The 17,724-nt window shown below is 44.9% G+C and overlaps 1 protein-coding gene across 7 annotated transcripts in view; it reads right to left on the reverse strand.

Annotated features, from left to right (window-relative positions):
• Positions 1-300: 300 nt before the first annotated feature.
• Positions 301-17,724, reverse strand: part of LOC139548733 (roundabout homolog 2-like) — a 48,055-nt gene continuing 30,631 nt past the window's right edge. The window contains exons 7-27 of one of the 7 annotated variants that reach the window (XM_071358508.1): positions 16,331-16,455; positions 15,002-15,173; positions 14,573-14,778; positions 13,044-13,125; positions 12,604-12,778; positions 8,779-8,945; positions 8,181-8,302; positions 7,831-8,047; positions 7,424-7,542; positions 6,561-6,744; positions 6,074-6,292; positions 5,703-5,745; positions 5,302-5,444; positions 4,712-5,077; positions 4,354-4,492; positions 3,081-3,469; positions 2,597-2,710; positions 2,005-2,184; positions 1,552-1,660; positions 1,293-1,360; positions 301-1,004 (exon numbers count right to left, since the gene is read on the reverse strand). In XM_071358508.1, coding sequence (XP_071214609.1) covers positions 1,309-1,360; positions 1,552-1,660; positions 2,005-2,184; positions 2,597-2,710; positions 3,081-3,469; positions 4,354-4,492; positions 4,712-5,077; positions 5,302-5,444; positions 5,703-5,745; positions 6,074-6,292; positions 6,561-6,744; positions 7,424-7,542; positions 7,831-8,047; positions 8,181-8,302; positions 8,779-8,945; positions 12,604-12,778; positions 13,044-13,125; positions 14,573-14,778; positions 15,002-15,173; positions 16,331-16,455 — 3,323 coding nt within the window. In that variant the 3' untranslated portion in view covers positions 301-1,004; positions 1,293-1,308. Of the gene's footprint in view, positions 1,361-1,551; positions 1,692-2,004; positions 2,185-2,596; positions 2,711-3,080; positions 3,470-4,353; positions 4,493-4,711; positions 5,078-5,301; positions 5,445-5,702; positions 5,746-6,073; positions 6,293-6,560; positions 6,745-7,423; positions 7,543-7,830; positions 8,048-8,180; positions 8,303-8,778; positions 8,946-12,603; positions 12,779-13,043; positions 13,126-14,572; positions 14,779-15,001; positions 15,174-16,330; positions 16,456-17,724 lie in introns of all 7 variants that reach the window. The other 6 variants (XM_071358505.1, XM_071358506.1, XM_071358504.1 and 3 more) reach the window with 6 other exon arrangements.

A 17,724-nucleotide genomic window follows, 5' to 3' on the forward strand; every position in this document is an offset into this window, starting at 1 on the left:
TGGCTACCTTTTAGCTGTAGAATATCCCTGCCTGATCCAGTTCTCTACTGTAGTTTTGTGTTGGGTTGTCCCCTTCAACACCTTACTGTTAACTACTTTCTACTGTCTGGTAGAAAACCCAATCTGAAATCTGTCTGGGTTTAGCAGTTAACAATTACATCAAATTCAGTGCAGTGGCACAATACAAAGAACCCAGGGAAAAGGGTACTTTTTTCTTGTAAATGTGAATCAATATAGCAGGTTTTTAGGATAGGATTACCTACACTAGATCGATTCCAGGAAACAGTCTAGAGAAACATGTCTTTAGAGTAACAAATGTTTTATTGGTATTTTTTAACAAATCATTCCACTGATGACAGAACATAACAATTGGTGTTTAACAAGGGTATAGGTTCACACATTTTCAGCATCACAACCTAAAATGACAAGGCTATTTCATCTGCTGTTGAAAAGATTGATATGCCTGTTTAGAAGAAGCAGGAGGTTGACTCCACAATGACAGCACGCGCGAGAGAGAAAGAGAAACTGTAAACACACTCACAGAACCTCACAGATGCCCAACTATCAGGTCTTGTTAACAGAGTTTCTGCCTCATATCCTTTCATTACACAAACATCACCATGGTAAACAATAAACATAAGGTACATTCAAACATCTGATGTATAATATCTATAGTCATTTTAAGACTTTCTTTCCCTTTTCTTAAAATACAATATATTATCTTTATCCCAGGTCATGTTTAAAAAAAGTTGCAAAGATGTTTATATACAGAGGCAGGACATCAAATCACATACAAATTATGAATAAATAAAAAACACAAATATGAACTAATATTGAAAAAGCAGGTGGCAAGCCTAAATGCTTTCACTTTTGTATTCAGCTCTTCTTTGACACCATGGCAACAGGCTGGATTTCAGCAAAAGTGGAAGCAGCAAAACAACCTTTTAAAAAACACATGGCGGAGAACTTCACATCACATAATGTGCTTCCAGCTACATGAGGTTCTGAAAGTAAACAAACACACAACACAATCATCCCATGGGACTGGTGCCAAAAACAAATCCTGACACTGTAATTTAGCCAAGGTTTAGCCACACAAATATAACTATTCCATTTATGTTGAGCTCTCATAAATCTACTGACCCCCCATATTTGCCTACATCTATGCCATTGTCAAAACATTAGTTTGACATGTCCATAATCTACCCTGTGCAACATACTATAGATGGAAACACTGCAGTCTTGATTTGGAATTAATATTGTTTGTATTAAACATGTTGGATAAACCATACCAGATTCGTAGAGAAATTAAAGCAGCGGAGAGCCAGGTGTGTCTTGGGCCAGTGGGTCTCTTGTCTCTCTGTGCCACACCAATCAACACTTATTAAGACCCAAACTTGTCTTGGATAATTACCAAATCATTGCCTTACATTAACCCACTAGAGTACTAGACTTTAGGAGGACAACAACACTGATAACAACTATAGGACTAAGATCATGTCTCTACTGAGCCAGACCAGGTAGTCCTGCTGCCCTTCATACTGGACTCACCTCGTCCCTCCTCCGGACAGCTCCAGGCCCTCTCTGTCCAGTTGAAGCCCGCAAGGAGGCCCCTCCACCAAGGGAACCGTAGCCTGACATCTGGCCCCGGGGCAAAAAGCTGGATGGGCAGTACAGGATTACACCCTCATCTGCAGATGACAATATGCAATCACTCAAAAGTGCAGCTGGAATTATATGGGTCAGATTCTAAGTGCTGAACCAGACTAGACCTTCCACCATCTCTGTCCACCTGAGTAGAGGGGATTGCTGCTAGATATGTGTGCTTAAACCAATGGATTATTTTAAGTCCACAGAGGATTTGTATGCGTATGAATGTAGACGGAGCATTACTAGACCTCAATCACAATATGTGTCTGTGGTTGTGGCTTTTATAATACTGTAATGTATGTGTATTTGCATATTTTGTATTCATTAGCATTAATTAGATGGTTTGATGCATACCTTGTGAGCCCCACATGGCAGGCCCCCTCTTATGGGGTGAGGGGTAGTCTCCTCTCCTCTGCAGAGTCGGCGAGTTGTCCGCCGACGACGTCCGGCTGCAGCCCAGCACATCAGCCAGGAGATGCAGGGGGTCGTCTGCTGCAGGGGGTGGGGCCGGCGGAGGGGGCAGGTCTGCACAGACTGATTGACAGCTCATGATAAAAAAAAACATTGCCTTCATTTGACCTAACAGGTTGCCTCTTTTAAGCACTGCGGTCTATCTATTCACACTTGGATGTACACTATAGGACTTTAACCATACTTACTGGATAAGACCATCTGTTAAATGAGCAAAATGTAAATACACTGTACTGTAAGGATGTGGCTTGAATCCCAAGGCGGGAATGTTACTCATGTGCATTTAAAAACCTCCTCTAGCAAAATACCAAGAAGTTAGAGCCAGTAAGAGACATTTCTAAGTTCTTGCAAATAATAAGCTGGGGTAACTTGTTATTCCAAAAGCTGTGTGTGTTGCCTTGTATAAAAGCCTCTCCAAAGAGAATATATGATATGAAGATAACCTAAATGTAGTCCACTGTCCAATATGTCTTACCTGCTTGGTCATGCAGCTCTCGTCGGTGCTGGCCCTCCCTGAGGACTTTCTTCTTGCTCCTGGTTCTGTGCCCCTGAGTAGCATGAGCATACTCAGCCAGGAAAGGAGATTGTCCTGACAGAAAAGAACAGTGATGTCATCATCAAGTAGACATTCAGAGGGAATAAAAGACACAGCGCCATCTTCATATGCAAATACTTCGTGTTAACATAACATGACAACATTGAATAATTCAGGATAAGTATGCAGTTATGGATTAGCCTGGTAGCAGATCGGTGTGTGCTTTAGCCAACTCCTCTTGTCCAGTTCATTATCATGCCAAACACAGACTGTATGCATGGCATGGCAATACATGACAAAGGACGTGGCTAAGGCACATACAGTTCTGTGACGAGGCTGGTCATTTTCAAGAGGCTAGCTACACATATAAATAATTATCCTATGCATTAGAACTATGAGAGGGGGACAGGTGTGTACAACTAACCTCCTCCGCCACTCCTCTCTGAAATATAGCTCTCCCCCATGAAGGTGTCTCCCCATTGGTTGGTGTGGTATGGCCCGCTGACATCATATGGCCCGCTGACATCCTCCTTATTGGCAAACAGGTTGGGGTTGGAATGGGAGACCTGGGAACTGGGCCCGTAGCAGGCCAGCAGGTCAAAGTGCTGCAGCGGGGGGCTGTCGTTGGGGTTGAGGGGGTGTGTCTCCTCCTGAGGGGAGGGGGGAAGTATGGCTGTGGACCGCAGGCTGGAGGTGGAGCCCTGGGTCAGCTCCTCTCTTCTGGAGGAGGGCAACTCATCCCTGGAGCCTTCCATCAGGTAGGTCCTGGCTGGCAGCGGGGGACACCAGTCCTCCTCATCCTCATCTGAGCTACTGGGAGCAGGAGGAAGAGGAGAAAAGACCCCTGGTTTAACAACTAAGAGGACCTGACACATTTAGTGAAAAACATTGTCAGTAAGACCCCAGTATAAATCAAGGGGTCTATCTTACACAATACTTGTACTTCATCATCAAGAAAAGTCTTCGAGGCACATTAACAGAGACAGTAACAGTAGTTGACAGAGTTACATCTTAAAAGAGGAACCAGCAGCATTGGGTTACAAAACACAAGAGTGACTTCAAATGATTTATGTTGCCGTGACAACGTCAGAGGACATCAGAGCAGATTTAATAGAGGACATGTTATTGAAACAGGAAAGTGCTAATCCACACTGTCAGACGGTGGCTAATGTCATTACAAAAGACGATGTACAGTCAGAGCAGCTAGGTCCCCCCAGTTATGGTCACAATCTCATCTGTCACAGTCAGTTAGAGGACACTCTACACTCCCCCTGATGTAGCCACAATAAGAGTCTCTCCTGAGCCTCCAGACAAGAATGTTTTTAACTCCAACTTTAACCATAGTAAACATCATGAGAGTTTACAATCTGGTTTGAATCGGAGGACAGGTTCTGGCCCTAATGTCACGAACTCTTGCTATATAGTTCAGGTAAACTATCAGGTCAAATAGAGTGCAAGCGATACATTCAAACTAAACATAGCCCTCAAATGAGGGCGTCAGAGAATAGAAAAAAGGAAACATCGGGAAAAATCACAATGAGTTATGGAGAAAAGGTTCAAAATGTAACAACTACAGCACTCCTGGTTTTCCTTCCCTCTACTGCCATTTCCCTCCATACACCGTTAGTTCCCTCATCTGTACTTAACAAGCTGACCCATGGGAGGGTGTCTACAGGGGATATGGCGCTAGGTGTTACCTGTTCCTCCCCTCATCCCTGTCTCTCGTTGTGTAACCCCGTTCTTTATTAGCAGGCAGTGGTAGAGACAGCACGTCCTCCCAGTTGAGTGGTGCAGGCTTGGATGGAGGACCCGTGGACCTCTGCTTCACCAGCTTGGCTACAGTAGAGAGACAGCAGACAACCCACACACTTATTTAAATCAAGCTGAGGAGAACATTAGAAATTAGCTATGTTAAACATATGTATGTACGATACGTTTGTGTACAGCATACGAACACCCACATTAACTATGCAACAGAGTTAGCTATATCCTCACTAACGAGCATTCCATGAGCCCTTAACTACAGTACATGAGAAGTGTAATAGCTGCCTGTACCATTGCTTGTCCTGGCGTACTGCAGCTTGGCGTACTCTCTAGACTGGACGGTCAACTGGTCCAGGTCCTGCTCCAGACCGAAGAGGCCAGAGTTGGAGAGGACGGGGGTAATGGCGTAGGGGTCAGGGCCCTGGGAGTAGGGGGTGTTGGAGCCCTGGGTGTAGGGGGTGTTGGAGCCCTGGGTGTAGGGGGTGTTGGAGCCCTGGGTGTAGGGGGTGTTGGAGCCCTGGGTGTTGGAGTATTTGTTGTAGTAGGCTAAACCCTGCAGGTCCTCGGCAGCAGCTGTATTGATGGTGCTGTAGATGGGACAGTCTGTGGACACTGAGCTGTACTTCTCAGACTGGCTCAGGTAATTGGAGATGCCAACTGCGGGACAGAAATAGAAAGTAAATTAAAAATGTAAAGTGGAACCCATTTCCTTGAATGAACCACTTCATCTTCCCTCTGCAATTTCCTGGTCAATAACAAAAGCTCAAATAGGTTCCATCATTTGAGCAGCAATGGCGGCTTATTACTTTTAATTTTGCCTCTGTTCAAACTACTGCATTTTATCCCACCCTAAGTTGCAAGAAGGGACTGTGGGCTCTCACCATTGTAGTATCTGTCTGTAGAGTCCAGTTTGCCAGAGCAACAGTTGACTGAGTCTTTTCCATTGTGGGCAAGACCAGGGGCTGGCCAGGAGTCTGCTAGCCATGGGTAGTTCCCCATGTTGGAGCCCAGCATCCCTGGTCTACTGTAGGCAGATGGAGAGAACTAAAAGGTCAGATATTACTGTAAGTCTATGCTGTTTGTAATAAAAAGAGTCCACTCATTCCTTTACTTAGATTTGTGTGTGTTGGGTATATGTTAGATATTACTACACTGTCGGAGCTAGAAACACAAGCATTTCACTACACTCGCAATAACATCTGCTAAACACTCGTATGTTACCAATTAAATTTGATTTGATTCTTGTTTACATTGAATATCTGAGTAAAACCAAGATCTCTACCTTCCGTTGCTGAGACCAGATCCTTCACTGTGAGCAAATCCAACTGCAGGAAAAACAACAAAAGCAATGGCTGCAATTAAAAACACATCTTACTCAAAGCAGTGGAGGCTGCTGAGGGGAATGGCATCAAACACATGGCAGCCATGCTGCGGAGTTTGACCTAGATACACTAAAAGGCATAGATCACAGCAACACTAGGATTCTGAACCCACAGATTACAACAAGTCACATTTTAAGACACTCAGATACCCAGACTTGGCAAACGTGATGGTGACAGGATTGGAACAGATTAGTGGTGTAATGCTAATGGTATTGTTTGTATGCTATGTGAATACAATGTTGGGGTTGAGGTTAAGGATGTTACAGTATACCTGCAGGTGTGTAGGCAAATGAGGTGGTGTAGTGTCCCAGCTCTTTCCTTCTGCGGTGGCGACAGTATAGCCAACCACTGAAGCCCATGAGCACCAGCCACGAGGCCACACCCAACCCAGCGATGAACGCTGGTTGGCTGACCACTCCCGTGATCTGCTCTGATAGACTGAGGCTGCTGTCTTTCTGCAGAGGGTCTGAAGGCATGTCCAGTGACAGGGCTGAATGATAGAGAGTTCAGGTTATCAGTCCGGGAAATTAATTTCCAATATGGCTTCCTGAATAAACAGACAACTAACTTACCCCATTGGTTTTCTAGCAAGAAGTGTTGATATACCGTATGCCAGTAACAAACAATTCAAAAACCTCAAGCCTCGTCTTTAGTAATCTACCATACTGACTGAGGACCAGGGTATTCATTGGCTATTAATGTTGGCTATTAATGTTGCATCTAAGGAAGGGTCTCTTCTAGTGGTACAGCTGACTCACTGAGGACCAGGTCTATAGGTGGGCTGTGTTCACCCACTCCCAAGTTGGTGACTGCAGCCACCATCACACTGTACTGGAGGTCTGGCAGCAGCCCAGTCAGTAGGATGGAGAACCCCGCTCCATCAACTGTCCTGTTGATATGGCTCTCTGTCTTCAACTCAGTGTCACTCCCCAGGCACCAGACCTGGCAGACAGAGAAACAAGCTTGATAATGAGTGGTGGAGAGAGAAACTCTGGAGGAACAGAAATGGGACAGAAACTCCGGAGGGACAGAAATGGGACAGAAACTCCAGAGAGGCAGAAACGACATACAACATTTAATAACACTAGAAGCATCAAGTCGATCATGTTGCCAAGAGGACAACTGAACCAGAAGTGGAGATATTTTGTTGCTAGCCGGCACGACATGGGGATACGATAGGCTTTAAAACGCCTTTCCAGAAAAGTCTGAGAAAATACGTTTATTTTTGTTGACTGCAAAGCAAACCAAGGGGAGATCCAATCGACAAGATGAGGACAAGTGATTTAAATCTGAGGACTATTAGTTAAATTGTGTTTTTGCATCCTACAGAAGTGTTGCTGTTAACTGATACTAAGCAGGCAGCAATGTGCAATGTTTAATTAAAACCACTAGCACAGCATTTCTGTTTAGCACAGCATGTTTTGGCAACAAGGATAAAACCGACTGCTTAAAATCAGCACATTGATGATTCAAACAAATAATACATTTTCTCTTTCCCACGACCAGCTGTAGTGACTCATTAACTGCCCACTTTTCACTAAAATAATATCAGACAGTAGTCTAGAGTAGCACTTTCCTCCAGCCAGGTACAGCTTCAACAGTCTCCACTCTGTAATCTTACCTTGTACTCCAGGACTGTACCACTCTGAACATCAGCGGGGGGAGGTTCCCAGGAGACACTGATGCTAGAGCTGTTGCTGAGCTGGACCACCGACACAGCCTGCGGGGGAGCACTTAACACTGGAAGGATGTGAACATGGACAGCTGTCAGTTAATGAGACCCAGGAAATCAAAAGAGACTTTGGTCAATAAAATAGATTTTCCTATACGCATGTGCTGTGGTGTCCTACAGTAACACATCACAGCATTGAGTCATTTTAGAAGCAAACAAATCTTTATAAATCTAAGGGAAAGTCTGAGGAAAATGGATTCTTACTGCCCTTGCAGCAACAATAAAATGTAGTGAACTGCTGTATGCCTACAGACTTCTCAGAGAAGGACCGTCCTGCATCCCGCTGCGTGCCTTACCCTCCTCAGGGGTGCGTAGCTGCACCAGGGGGCTGTCCAGTCCCTGCAGCTCGTTGAAGTAGGGGCGGACCTTCACCTCGTACTCTGTGTCCGTGTGCAGGTCTGATAGGACAGTGGTGAGCTCAGGCCCCACTTTCACATCCTGGACTAACCAGGCACTGCCAGTGGAGCGGTACAGCAGCCTGTATCCCTGCACGTACTGAGACTGACGTGCCACCTGACCAATGACAGAACACAGGGGGAGGGACATAGAGGTGGTTAATTATATATTTCCCGAGATATTATAAAGTATGGAGCACAGTACAAGTTGCATATTGTTTCTCCAGGTTATGACACTCAGTTTTACTCACAGTCCAGGAGACCTGGGCACTGCTGGGTGATAGGACCACAGGCTTCTGCAGGTAGAGAGACACCTCCCCTAGTTCTCTCTGCACCTGTCTGCGGTCTACCCCCTGCTCTGTAGGACTCCCATCTACAACACCACAAGAGAACTGCACTCAGAACAGCCTGACATCATACCACACTGCACTGAGAACAGCCTGACATCATACCACACTGCACTGAGAACAGCCTGACATCATATCACACTGCACTGAGAACAGCCTGACATCATACCACACTGCACTGAGAACAGCCTGACATCATACCACACTGCACTGAGAAAAGCTTGACATCATACCACACTGCACTGAGAACAGCCTGATTTCATACCACACTGCACTGAGAACAGCCTGACATCATACCACACTGCACTGAGAACAGCCTGACATCATACCACACTGCACTGAGAAAAGCTTGATGTCATACCACACTTTACTGAAAACATCCTAATGTCATAACACACTGCACTCAGAACAGCCTAACATCACAGAACACTTTCCAACGAAAAAGTCCCAAGTGATTGAGTGATTATACACATATTATATGCTGTTCTGTGTCCATACTGACCCTGTGTCCTGATGGGTTCAGAGATTGGGCTGGGGTCACTCAGACCGTAGGAGTTGACTGCTCGGACGATGAACAGGTAGACAGTGTTTGGGTACAGGCCGATGACGGTGTGCTTCTCCTGTTTCACGTGGTCAGCTACCGTCTGCCACACACTGCCAACGGATTGGCTGGGAAATAACATTAATCAATTACAGGTTGAATTCTGGGATTATTGTCTGGCCTTGTCCTTATCCTGATATGATAAATAACGCAACAATGAGTGTGGTTTGACAATTTGGGTCCACTAGCATAGATGAATGTTGGGTAAATTAATGATATTATCGTCTCAGTCCAGTGAGGACCTATAGTACATATTACCTAGTCTATGGTATGATTTGTCCAGTCAATTACCCAGTGAGTGATAACCGACCAGTCAAAATGCGTTAGCATGCTTCATTTCTCGCAATGTGTGCTCGCAAACTCCCTTAAAAGACCTTCACTTGAAAAACAAGAAAAAGCGTCAATAGTACTGTTTGACCATTTTTAGAAGCCGTAGCCAGTAAACACTTCCTCAAAATAGTCTGAATTAATCTAAAATAACTCCAGAAATCTGTCATTAATTTTGACGTTTTTGCGGAGGATTTCTTAGTTGCGTAATTTACTACTAAGATGTTTGGTGTAGTCTTTCTCAATTAAAGAATTTGCATGAAAACGAGTCGTCTCTGGTTGAATGACAAAAAATAAGAATCCCTACTGTTGACCAATCACTGATGAAGGGATGAAAACTTCGGCTCCGAAGAAGAAAAATGTGTGCCCGAACAGGCGAAAAAACCTTTCTGAAGTACAAAACGAACAAAAACACATCAGAAAATGTTGTCATAATATATGCACGAATTCTTCCGAACTGTTTCGATTCTTCTTCCGAACCAGCCCCGTCGCGGACCAGGATGTCTTGCTCCCAGACAGACTAAATAACTTTTTTGCTCGCTTTGAGGACAATACAGTGCCACTGACACGGCCCGCTACCAAAACCTGCGGGCTCTCCTTCACTGCAGCCGAGGTGAGTAAAACATTTAAACGTGTTAACCCTCGCAAGTCTGCAGGCCCAGACGGCATTCCCAGCCGCTGGTGTGTTTAAGTACTTATTCAATCAATCCTTATCCAAGTCTGCTGTTCCCACATGCTTCAAGAGGGCCACCATTGTTCCTGTTCCCAAGAAAGCTAAGGTAACTGAGCTAAACGACTACCGCCCCGTAGCACTCACTTCCGTCATCATGAAGTGCTTTGAGAGACTAGTCAAGGACCATATCACCTCCACCCTACCTGACACCCTAGACCCACTCCAATTTGCTTACCGACCCAATAGGTCCACAGACGACGCAATCGCAACCACACTGCACACTGCCCTAACCCATCTGGACAAGAGGAATACCTATGTGAGAATGCTGTTCATCGACTACAGCTCAGCATTTAACACCATAGTACCCTCCAAACTCGTCATCAAGCTCGAGACCCTGGGTCTCGACCCCGCCCTGTGCAACTGGGTCCTGGACTTCCTGACGGGCCGCCCCCAGGTGGTGAGGGTAGGTAACAACATCTCCACCCCACTGATCCTCAACACTGGGGCCCCACAAGGGTGCGTTCTGAGCCCTCTCCTGTACTCCCTGTTCACCCACGACTGCCTGGCCATGCACGCCTCCAACTCAATCATCAAGTTTGCGGACGACACTACAGTGGTAGGCTTGATTACCAACAACGACGAGACGGCCTACAGGGAGGAGGTGAGGGCCCTCGGAGTGTGGTGTCAGGAAAATAACCTCACACTCAACGTCAACAAAACAAAGGAGATGATTGTGGACTTCAGGAAACAGCAGAGGGAGCACCCCCCTATCCATATCGACGGGACAGTAGTAGAGAAGGTGGAAAGTTTTAAGTTCCTCAGTGTACACATCACGGACAAACTGAATTGGTCCACCCACACAGACAGTGTTGTGAAGAAGGCGCAGCAGCGCCTCTTCAACCTCAGGAGGCTGAAGAAATTCGGCTTGTCACCAAAAGCACTCACAAACTTCTACAGATGCACAATCGAGAGCATCCTGTCGGGCTGTATCACCGCCTGGTACGGCAACTGCTCCGCCCACAACCGTAAGGCTCTCCAGAGGGTAGTGAGGTCTGCACAACGCATCACCGGGGGCAAACTACCTGCCCTCCAGGACACCTACACCACCCGATGTCACAGGAAGGCCATAAAGATCATCAAGGACAACAACCACCCGAGCCACTGCCTGTTCACCCCACTATCATCCAGAAGGCGAGGTCAGTACAGGTGCATCAAAGCAGGGACCGAGAGACTGAAAAACAGCTTCTATCTCAAGGCCATCAGACTGTTAAACAGCCACCACTAACATTTAGTGGCCGCTGCCAACATACTGACTCAACTCCAGCCACTTTAATAATGGGAATTGATGGAAATTATGTAAAAATGTATCACTAGCCACTTTAAACAATGCCACTTAATATAATGTTTACATACCCTACATTAGTCATCTCATATGTATACGTATATACTGTACTCTATATCATCTACTGCATCTTGCCATCTTTATGTAATACATGTATCACTAGCCACTTTAAACTATGCCACTTTATGTTTATATACCCTACATTACTCATCTCATATGTATATACTGTACTCTATACCATCTACTACATCTTGCCTATGCCGTTCTGTACCATCACTCATTCATATATCTTTATGTACATATTCTTTATCCCTTTACACTTGTGTGTATAAGGTAGTAGTTGTGGAATTGTTAGGTTAGATTACTTGTTGGTTATTACTGCATTGTCGGAACTAGAAGCACAAGCATTTCGCTACACTCGCATTAACATCTGCTAACCATGTGTATGTGACAAATAAAATTTGATTTGATTTGTTTTGTCTGGAAAGCATGTGGACGCCTTAAGGAAGCAGCGCTAGAACTCTGACCTGCTCCTTAACTACAATAGGTGTCAGATAAGCGGCGGCAGGTAGCCTAGTGGTTAGAGCGTTGGACTAGTAACCGAAAGTTTGCAAGATCGAACCCCCGAGCTGACAAGGTAAAAAAAAAAACGGTTGTTTTACAGTTAACCCACTGTTCCTGTCATTGAAAATAAGAATTTGTTCATAGTTAAATAAAGGTAAAAATAAGACCTGAGTAACAATCTGCCCTCTGCTATCCTCCAACCATCCCTCTCTTCTTCCATTAAGCCCTGTTCTCTAGCCCTAGGAGGGTTAGTGGAGGAATAATAGGAGACGTCCACATCCAGATAGCTCTATTTAAAGACTCTGTTAGATGAAGTTTGAGGAAAGTAGCTAACAGCTACCCATGGGAATGTCTTGTCTCAAACTGTGCTGTCAGTCTCAGTGCCAGGCAGCTTGTTGGCCTGTATGTGTGTCTGGCTCTGCCTGCCCAGAGCCTCTGCCCTCTCTGCGATAAGAGTCTCTCCTTCCCAGGTCGGTGCCGTCCAGGACCACAGGGAAAATGATGCTTTTTTCTTCATGCAACTGATTCTATGCTTTATGCTTTTATTTAATCTGCCATGGCGCGTTTCCCTTCACGTCATTATTTCCTGCCATTGTAGCACATGTATGTTAAACCAAATGGAGAATCTCTGTATGTGAATACAAATCAAGGACACAACTGATATAGCAACAGACCTAGAAAGACCCCAGTACCCAGCATTGAAATAGAAATCCCCTATTTATATAGTACCCTGCAGAGCCATGTATTAAGAGAGGTTGGTGTTTGGTGTGGTTTCTAAATATATGTCTCTGTTACCCAGTCCTTGCATGTCATACCGTACCTGAAGGCCTCGATGATGTAGGAGGTGACAGCGGCCCCACCCTCGTGGGGGTTGGACTGCCAGGTGAGGGTGACTGTATTCCTGGTCACATCCGTCACCACAGGCTTCTGGGGCGGCCCTGGCAGCTGGATGGACTCTGACACCCGGGGAACTGATGACCCAGGGGCTCCGTCCTCTGGAACACAAACAGGGATACGGCATGAGATAACATGAGACACAGTGGTGGTGTGTGATAATGGTAACTTGGTGTACCGGGATATAGTCTGAGTTTGACTGTTTATTTTTCAAGTCTATTGATATCTACACACAGTAGTGATAAATACTGTAGCTAAAGCAGGAAAGTAGGTTTCCATAAAGTATAATGTACATGTACTGTATCATTTGAAACCAATGGGGTTTGTATGGTTTTGTGAGGCGCCAAGGGGAGTGTGTGTGTTTACCTCTCATGGTGAGTGTCCCGCTCCAGCTCGACTCGCCCGTGGCGCTGGACACCACACAAGTGTACATTCCCGAATCCTTATTCTAGCAACAGAAAGGTGCATTTTAGCTCCCTTTCATGAGGAGAGGGGACCCAAAACATTGGAACCACAGTGCTTTAGATACTTTCTGTGTTTGTTAATCTGAGTGGAGCAAATCTCAGCGGAGCTCCTCTTTTTACTTATGAATTGCTTCTTTGTTCACTGCTTTGCCGCCGTCCTGAGACTCACTTTTAGAAGTGTAAAGTTAAAATATTTGATGAAATGTCACTTTGCCACAAAGCAGACATCACTCAGCCACAGTAGTAGTAGGAGTCATACGCGCTGAACACTCCTGAGAGAACAGCAGTCGAAATGTGATTCATCTCCCCATGTGCATGGTCTACCTCACAGGTGTCTAACTCATTCCACGGAGGGCCGAGTGTCTACGGGTTTTCACTCCTCCCTTGTACTTGATTAATGAATGAAGCTCACTTATTAGTAAGTCACTCCACTTACCTGGTTGTCTAGGTCTGAATTGAAAGGAAAAAACAAAAACCAGCAGACACTAGGCCCTCCATGGAATGAGTTTGACACCCCTGGTCTACCTGCTCTCCTTTTCCACAGAACTGTATGTATATATGTCCTCCACTGGCCAAATGGTGTTACTAACACTGGGCTGGCGGAGTGCCAGTCTACTGTAACCAACATAAATTCATGTTAGATCATTCACCACAGCATCGACCTCTGGTTTGTGGATTGGTAGTATGTGGACAGATGAACTCTTTGTGAGTTTAACCACTGCTGAAATATTGAAGACTAGGAGGGGGCATCGCTAGGCTAAATATTTTTAGCCCCTCTTTCTCCCTCTACATCTCGTCCTCTCCATTCCCCTCCCTCCCTCTCTCTCTCCATGCCAAGCTAATGCATCTCTTCTGTTCCATTGAGCGCAGTGACATGGCAGATTTCCCCTGCCTCAATGATGCATTGGACCTTGGGTTAATGTTCCAAGTTTGCTGAGCACCACTGCTGAGAGAGAGAGAGAGTTGTGCCAGAGATGTAATTAAAGGCTTTGAAATCGTTAATCATGCGTGACCACAGTCAATTAGCACAAACCATGCTGCTCTCCCCGCTCCGCACGCTCACCTCCAGGTGAGGCCACAGCACAAAAGGGCCATGGACTGCTCTTTCATCAAAGCAGAACACATTTACATTTACAAACAAGCCCCTTCATTAACATTACAATTACACACTGCATAGGCAGGTAATCGCGCCGGAGAGGTCGGTTTGAAATTCAGTTTCACCTTGATTTTTTTTCAACGCAGAGTGGTACTTATAATGGAGGAGAACATAAAAACATTTGTTGGTTGCCCTCTGGTTTTGGAAAAAGTACAAATGTAACAATGATGGATGGCAGGCATTTCTGTACAGCCACGCGATACTAATTTATTAATGAGGATCAAAAGACAATCAGATCACAGCCATATTTTTATTCCATGACATCATACACGTACCTCAACATTAGTGATCTGCAGTGTCCCGTTCTCCATCAGGGTCATGCGGGGGTCGTCCCCCACAATCCTCTCCCCGTCCTTTTCCCACATGATCCTTAGTGAGGGTCCACCAATCGCATGACACTGCAACTGGGCAACGGACCCCAGACCCAACGTCTGATTGGCTGGGCCTTGACGGATGATTGGTGGAACACGGTCTGAAGGACCTATGGGTGAGAGGGAAGAACAGACAGGATATTATGTCAGTGGGTCCTGTCACACACACTAATGTCCACTTTATTTGACAGTGGTTATGTAGAGCTGTTGAAGGCCATCTGCCCATCCATATATGTGTGTTGTAATATCAATATATTTTTGCTGGGCTCTCTTCTCCCAGTACCATATGTCCTTCCTCGTCTCAAAGTAACCCCCTCCATCCCTCAAACTCACCCCCTTCCACCTCCAGCAGGGCTTTGGTCAGGACACTTCCTGCTACACTGATGGCCTGGCAGATATAATACCCAGAATCCTCTAGGTGCACGTCGGTGATGGACAGCTCACCACTCATGGAAACAGAGTAGCGGCCGGACTGGGAGAGGGGCTGGCCAGGAAACAACAGCATCTATACACACACACACAGAGAAAGAAAAACTTGCATCTTAGCTAGTGATGAATCAGAGAGATGGTGTATCCATGCATTATATAGCCATCACTTTTCCAACACAATACAGAATAGCAGGAGAACTACAGACTTTTGGTTTGGTCTGTTGGCTTGATGTGAGCTGACAGATGCTTTACACACGGCCAGAGTGATGAGAGGGGGAGATGGGCATGAATAGGGGGAAGGGACAGCCTTCCATCCATCCATCCATTTCATTCCTCTAAGAGGCTTAGACTGAGTGAGAGGACCAGGGCTATAAGGTCACAAGATAATCCCAAAAGTACAGCAAACCGCTTCACAAACAGGGGACCAGGCACATCAACTATCAAATAGACTGGAACACATAGAAATTTATTCAGAGAGCCTCAGGCCAACTTCCCCCTGCCTGGTGGATCTGAGGGTTAACTCCTCTATGTTCTCTACTAGAACCATCTAGACTAAGTAATCTTGATTGTTCCCCCGCTGTTATCAGAATGTTATCATTAGGTATTTATAGTAAGTTATAATGATAGAAGGTTTTAAACATAGTGTTTCTGTGCCTATTTCCGAAGGAGGCAGCTCCTCTCCCACCTGATGTAGCTCATCTGAGTCACTCCCCTCATCTACCCTTCCTCCCCCTCTCTTCATCTGTCTGCAGGTAACAGTGACTTCCTCGCCAACGCATTTCCTGTGATTTCTTCCAACACCTATTGGTTGTCGCCTCTCACAGCCAAATACAAACGAGCTCCCTCCCTCATTTCACCTCGGCCAACGTCTCTTTAAGAGCACGGGCAATCAAGAAAAATGTGTGAAAAGCATTGTTAAATCGAACAATTCCCCAGCTTGTTTCAAGCTGAGAGAAATCAAATGAGTCACCACCAAACAAACATGGTGAGAAAACTATTTGTCTGCTGCTGATCAAAATAAGGCTAAAACAAATCAAAATCCTACTTAAATGTGACATAACATCATTACTTTGTTGATCAGTTTAAAGTGCCATTTATCTATGACAATGTATGTTGTAGTTTCTACAGTACATAGTTGGAATTTTATTAGTCATTTTTTAAAATGTTTTATTTAGGAAGTAGTCTTTCTTGACCACTCACTTCCTGTTTGTCAGGAAGTGCCATCATTTTTACCTGGCTTCCTTCTTTCTTCCAGAAGATGGCAGGTGAGGGGTTTCCTCTGGTGCCACAGTGAAAGGTGACACTGCACCCCTGAGCGGAGATCTGGTCCTGGGGTTTAATGGTGATCTGTGGGGGCACTGGAGAGTAGAGCAGAGACACTCGGTTAGAAGATTCAGATTTTAGGCTTTAAATTATAGCGTTTAAATTCACAGTTTCTCCTGCCTTCCCTGCATAATCAATACCTACTATGTAATTCCAGAACAGTATTTATTCAACATTTAGCATATATAACTACCCTTTTTAATCCATAATTTGACTGCTGTCTTTAACTCTCTTTAACCCTAAACCAGTTGATATGGTTTCCCTTTCTGATTAATCTGCCTTCTCATTTTTTTACATTATGAGTGAAGACATTGATGCATATCTTTTATACTGAGACGAGTCATCATCTAATTCCAATCTTAAACTATTGTGATGGTATTAGTGGGTTTACTTTGGAGTGATATCAGTGGAAATGAACTGGCAGTCAGGTTGTGTGTTGTGGCCACAGCTTGCTTCTGATCCCACCACATCCTGTCTTCCTATAGACTTTGACTGCACAATGACAGCATTGACTCCAATTCCAATTCGGAGCTCTCCTGCTGTTTACTCTCCTCAGCAGGCTTCTTCCCTGTCTTCATACACACAACGCACACACACACATGGGATCAGGCTAAATCCTCAAGGGAACTGAGTCATCTGTGTCGTGTCTTGATTTTCACTCTGAGGGAGAACACAGCAGATCTTCCCACATCAGAGATGGAGCACGCACACACAGCCAGAGAGAGAGACTGACTTCACTACACTAACACCACTAACCAGCCAGCAGGGGGGGATGTAACTATGACAGGGAACCGTGTAGAGAAACCATGTTACTAAACATTAATGTGGTTTATGTTCACTTCAAATAGAGTCATGATCAGAGTGAACATGTATAGGCAGTTCTGTTACCTTTTAATATTTCAATTTTCTTTTACAGTATAAATGAATAGTGGTATTTTTCCATTGGAATAATTTCGCATTCAGGAATCATGGGTTTCTATGGTAACAAACAAAGTGAATGTCTGAACTTTGTGACCTCATATCTCAACACACTTCTTTAATAAGAGTAAAAACAGCAGATTGTTTGATACCCGTCCTTAATCTGGTACACATTAAGTCACTGTGTCAGAGTACAGGCTTACTTACTACACTGCCTGAGTGCTGCAACAGGCCAGTAGACTAGAATCCTGACCATGCAGTAAGTCATGTTTACAGGCTCTTTTAAACCATTAGGTGCTGATGATACTGAATGCATTAAATATTATAACCCCCCTTGCTTTTAAAATGTATTTGAAAAAAATCTACAAAACAAAGTCAGAATGGTG

The sequence above is a fragment of the Salvelinus alpinus genome, chromosome 22, assembly GCF_045679555.1.
Source record: "Salvelinus alpinus chromosome 22, SLU_Salpinus.1, whole genome shotgun sequence".
In the NCBI taxonomy this organism is placed as follows: domain Eukaryota; kingdom Metazoa; phylum Chordata; class Actinopteri; order Salmoniformes; family Salmonidae; genus Salvelinus; species Salvelinus alpinus.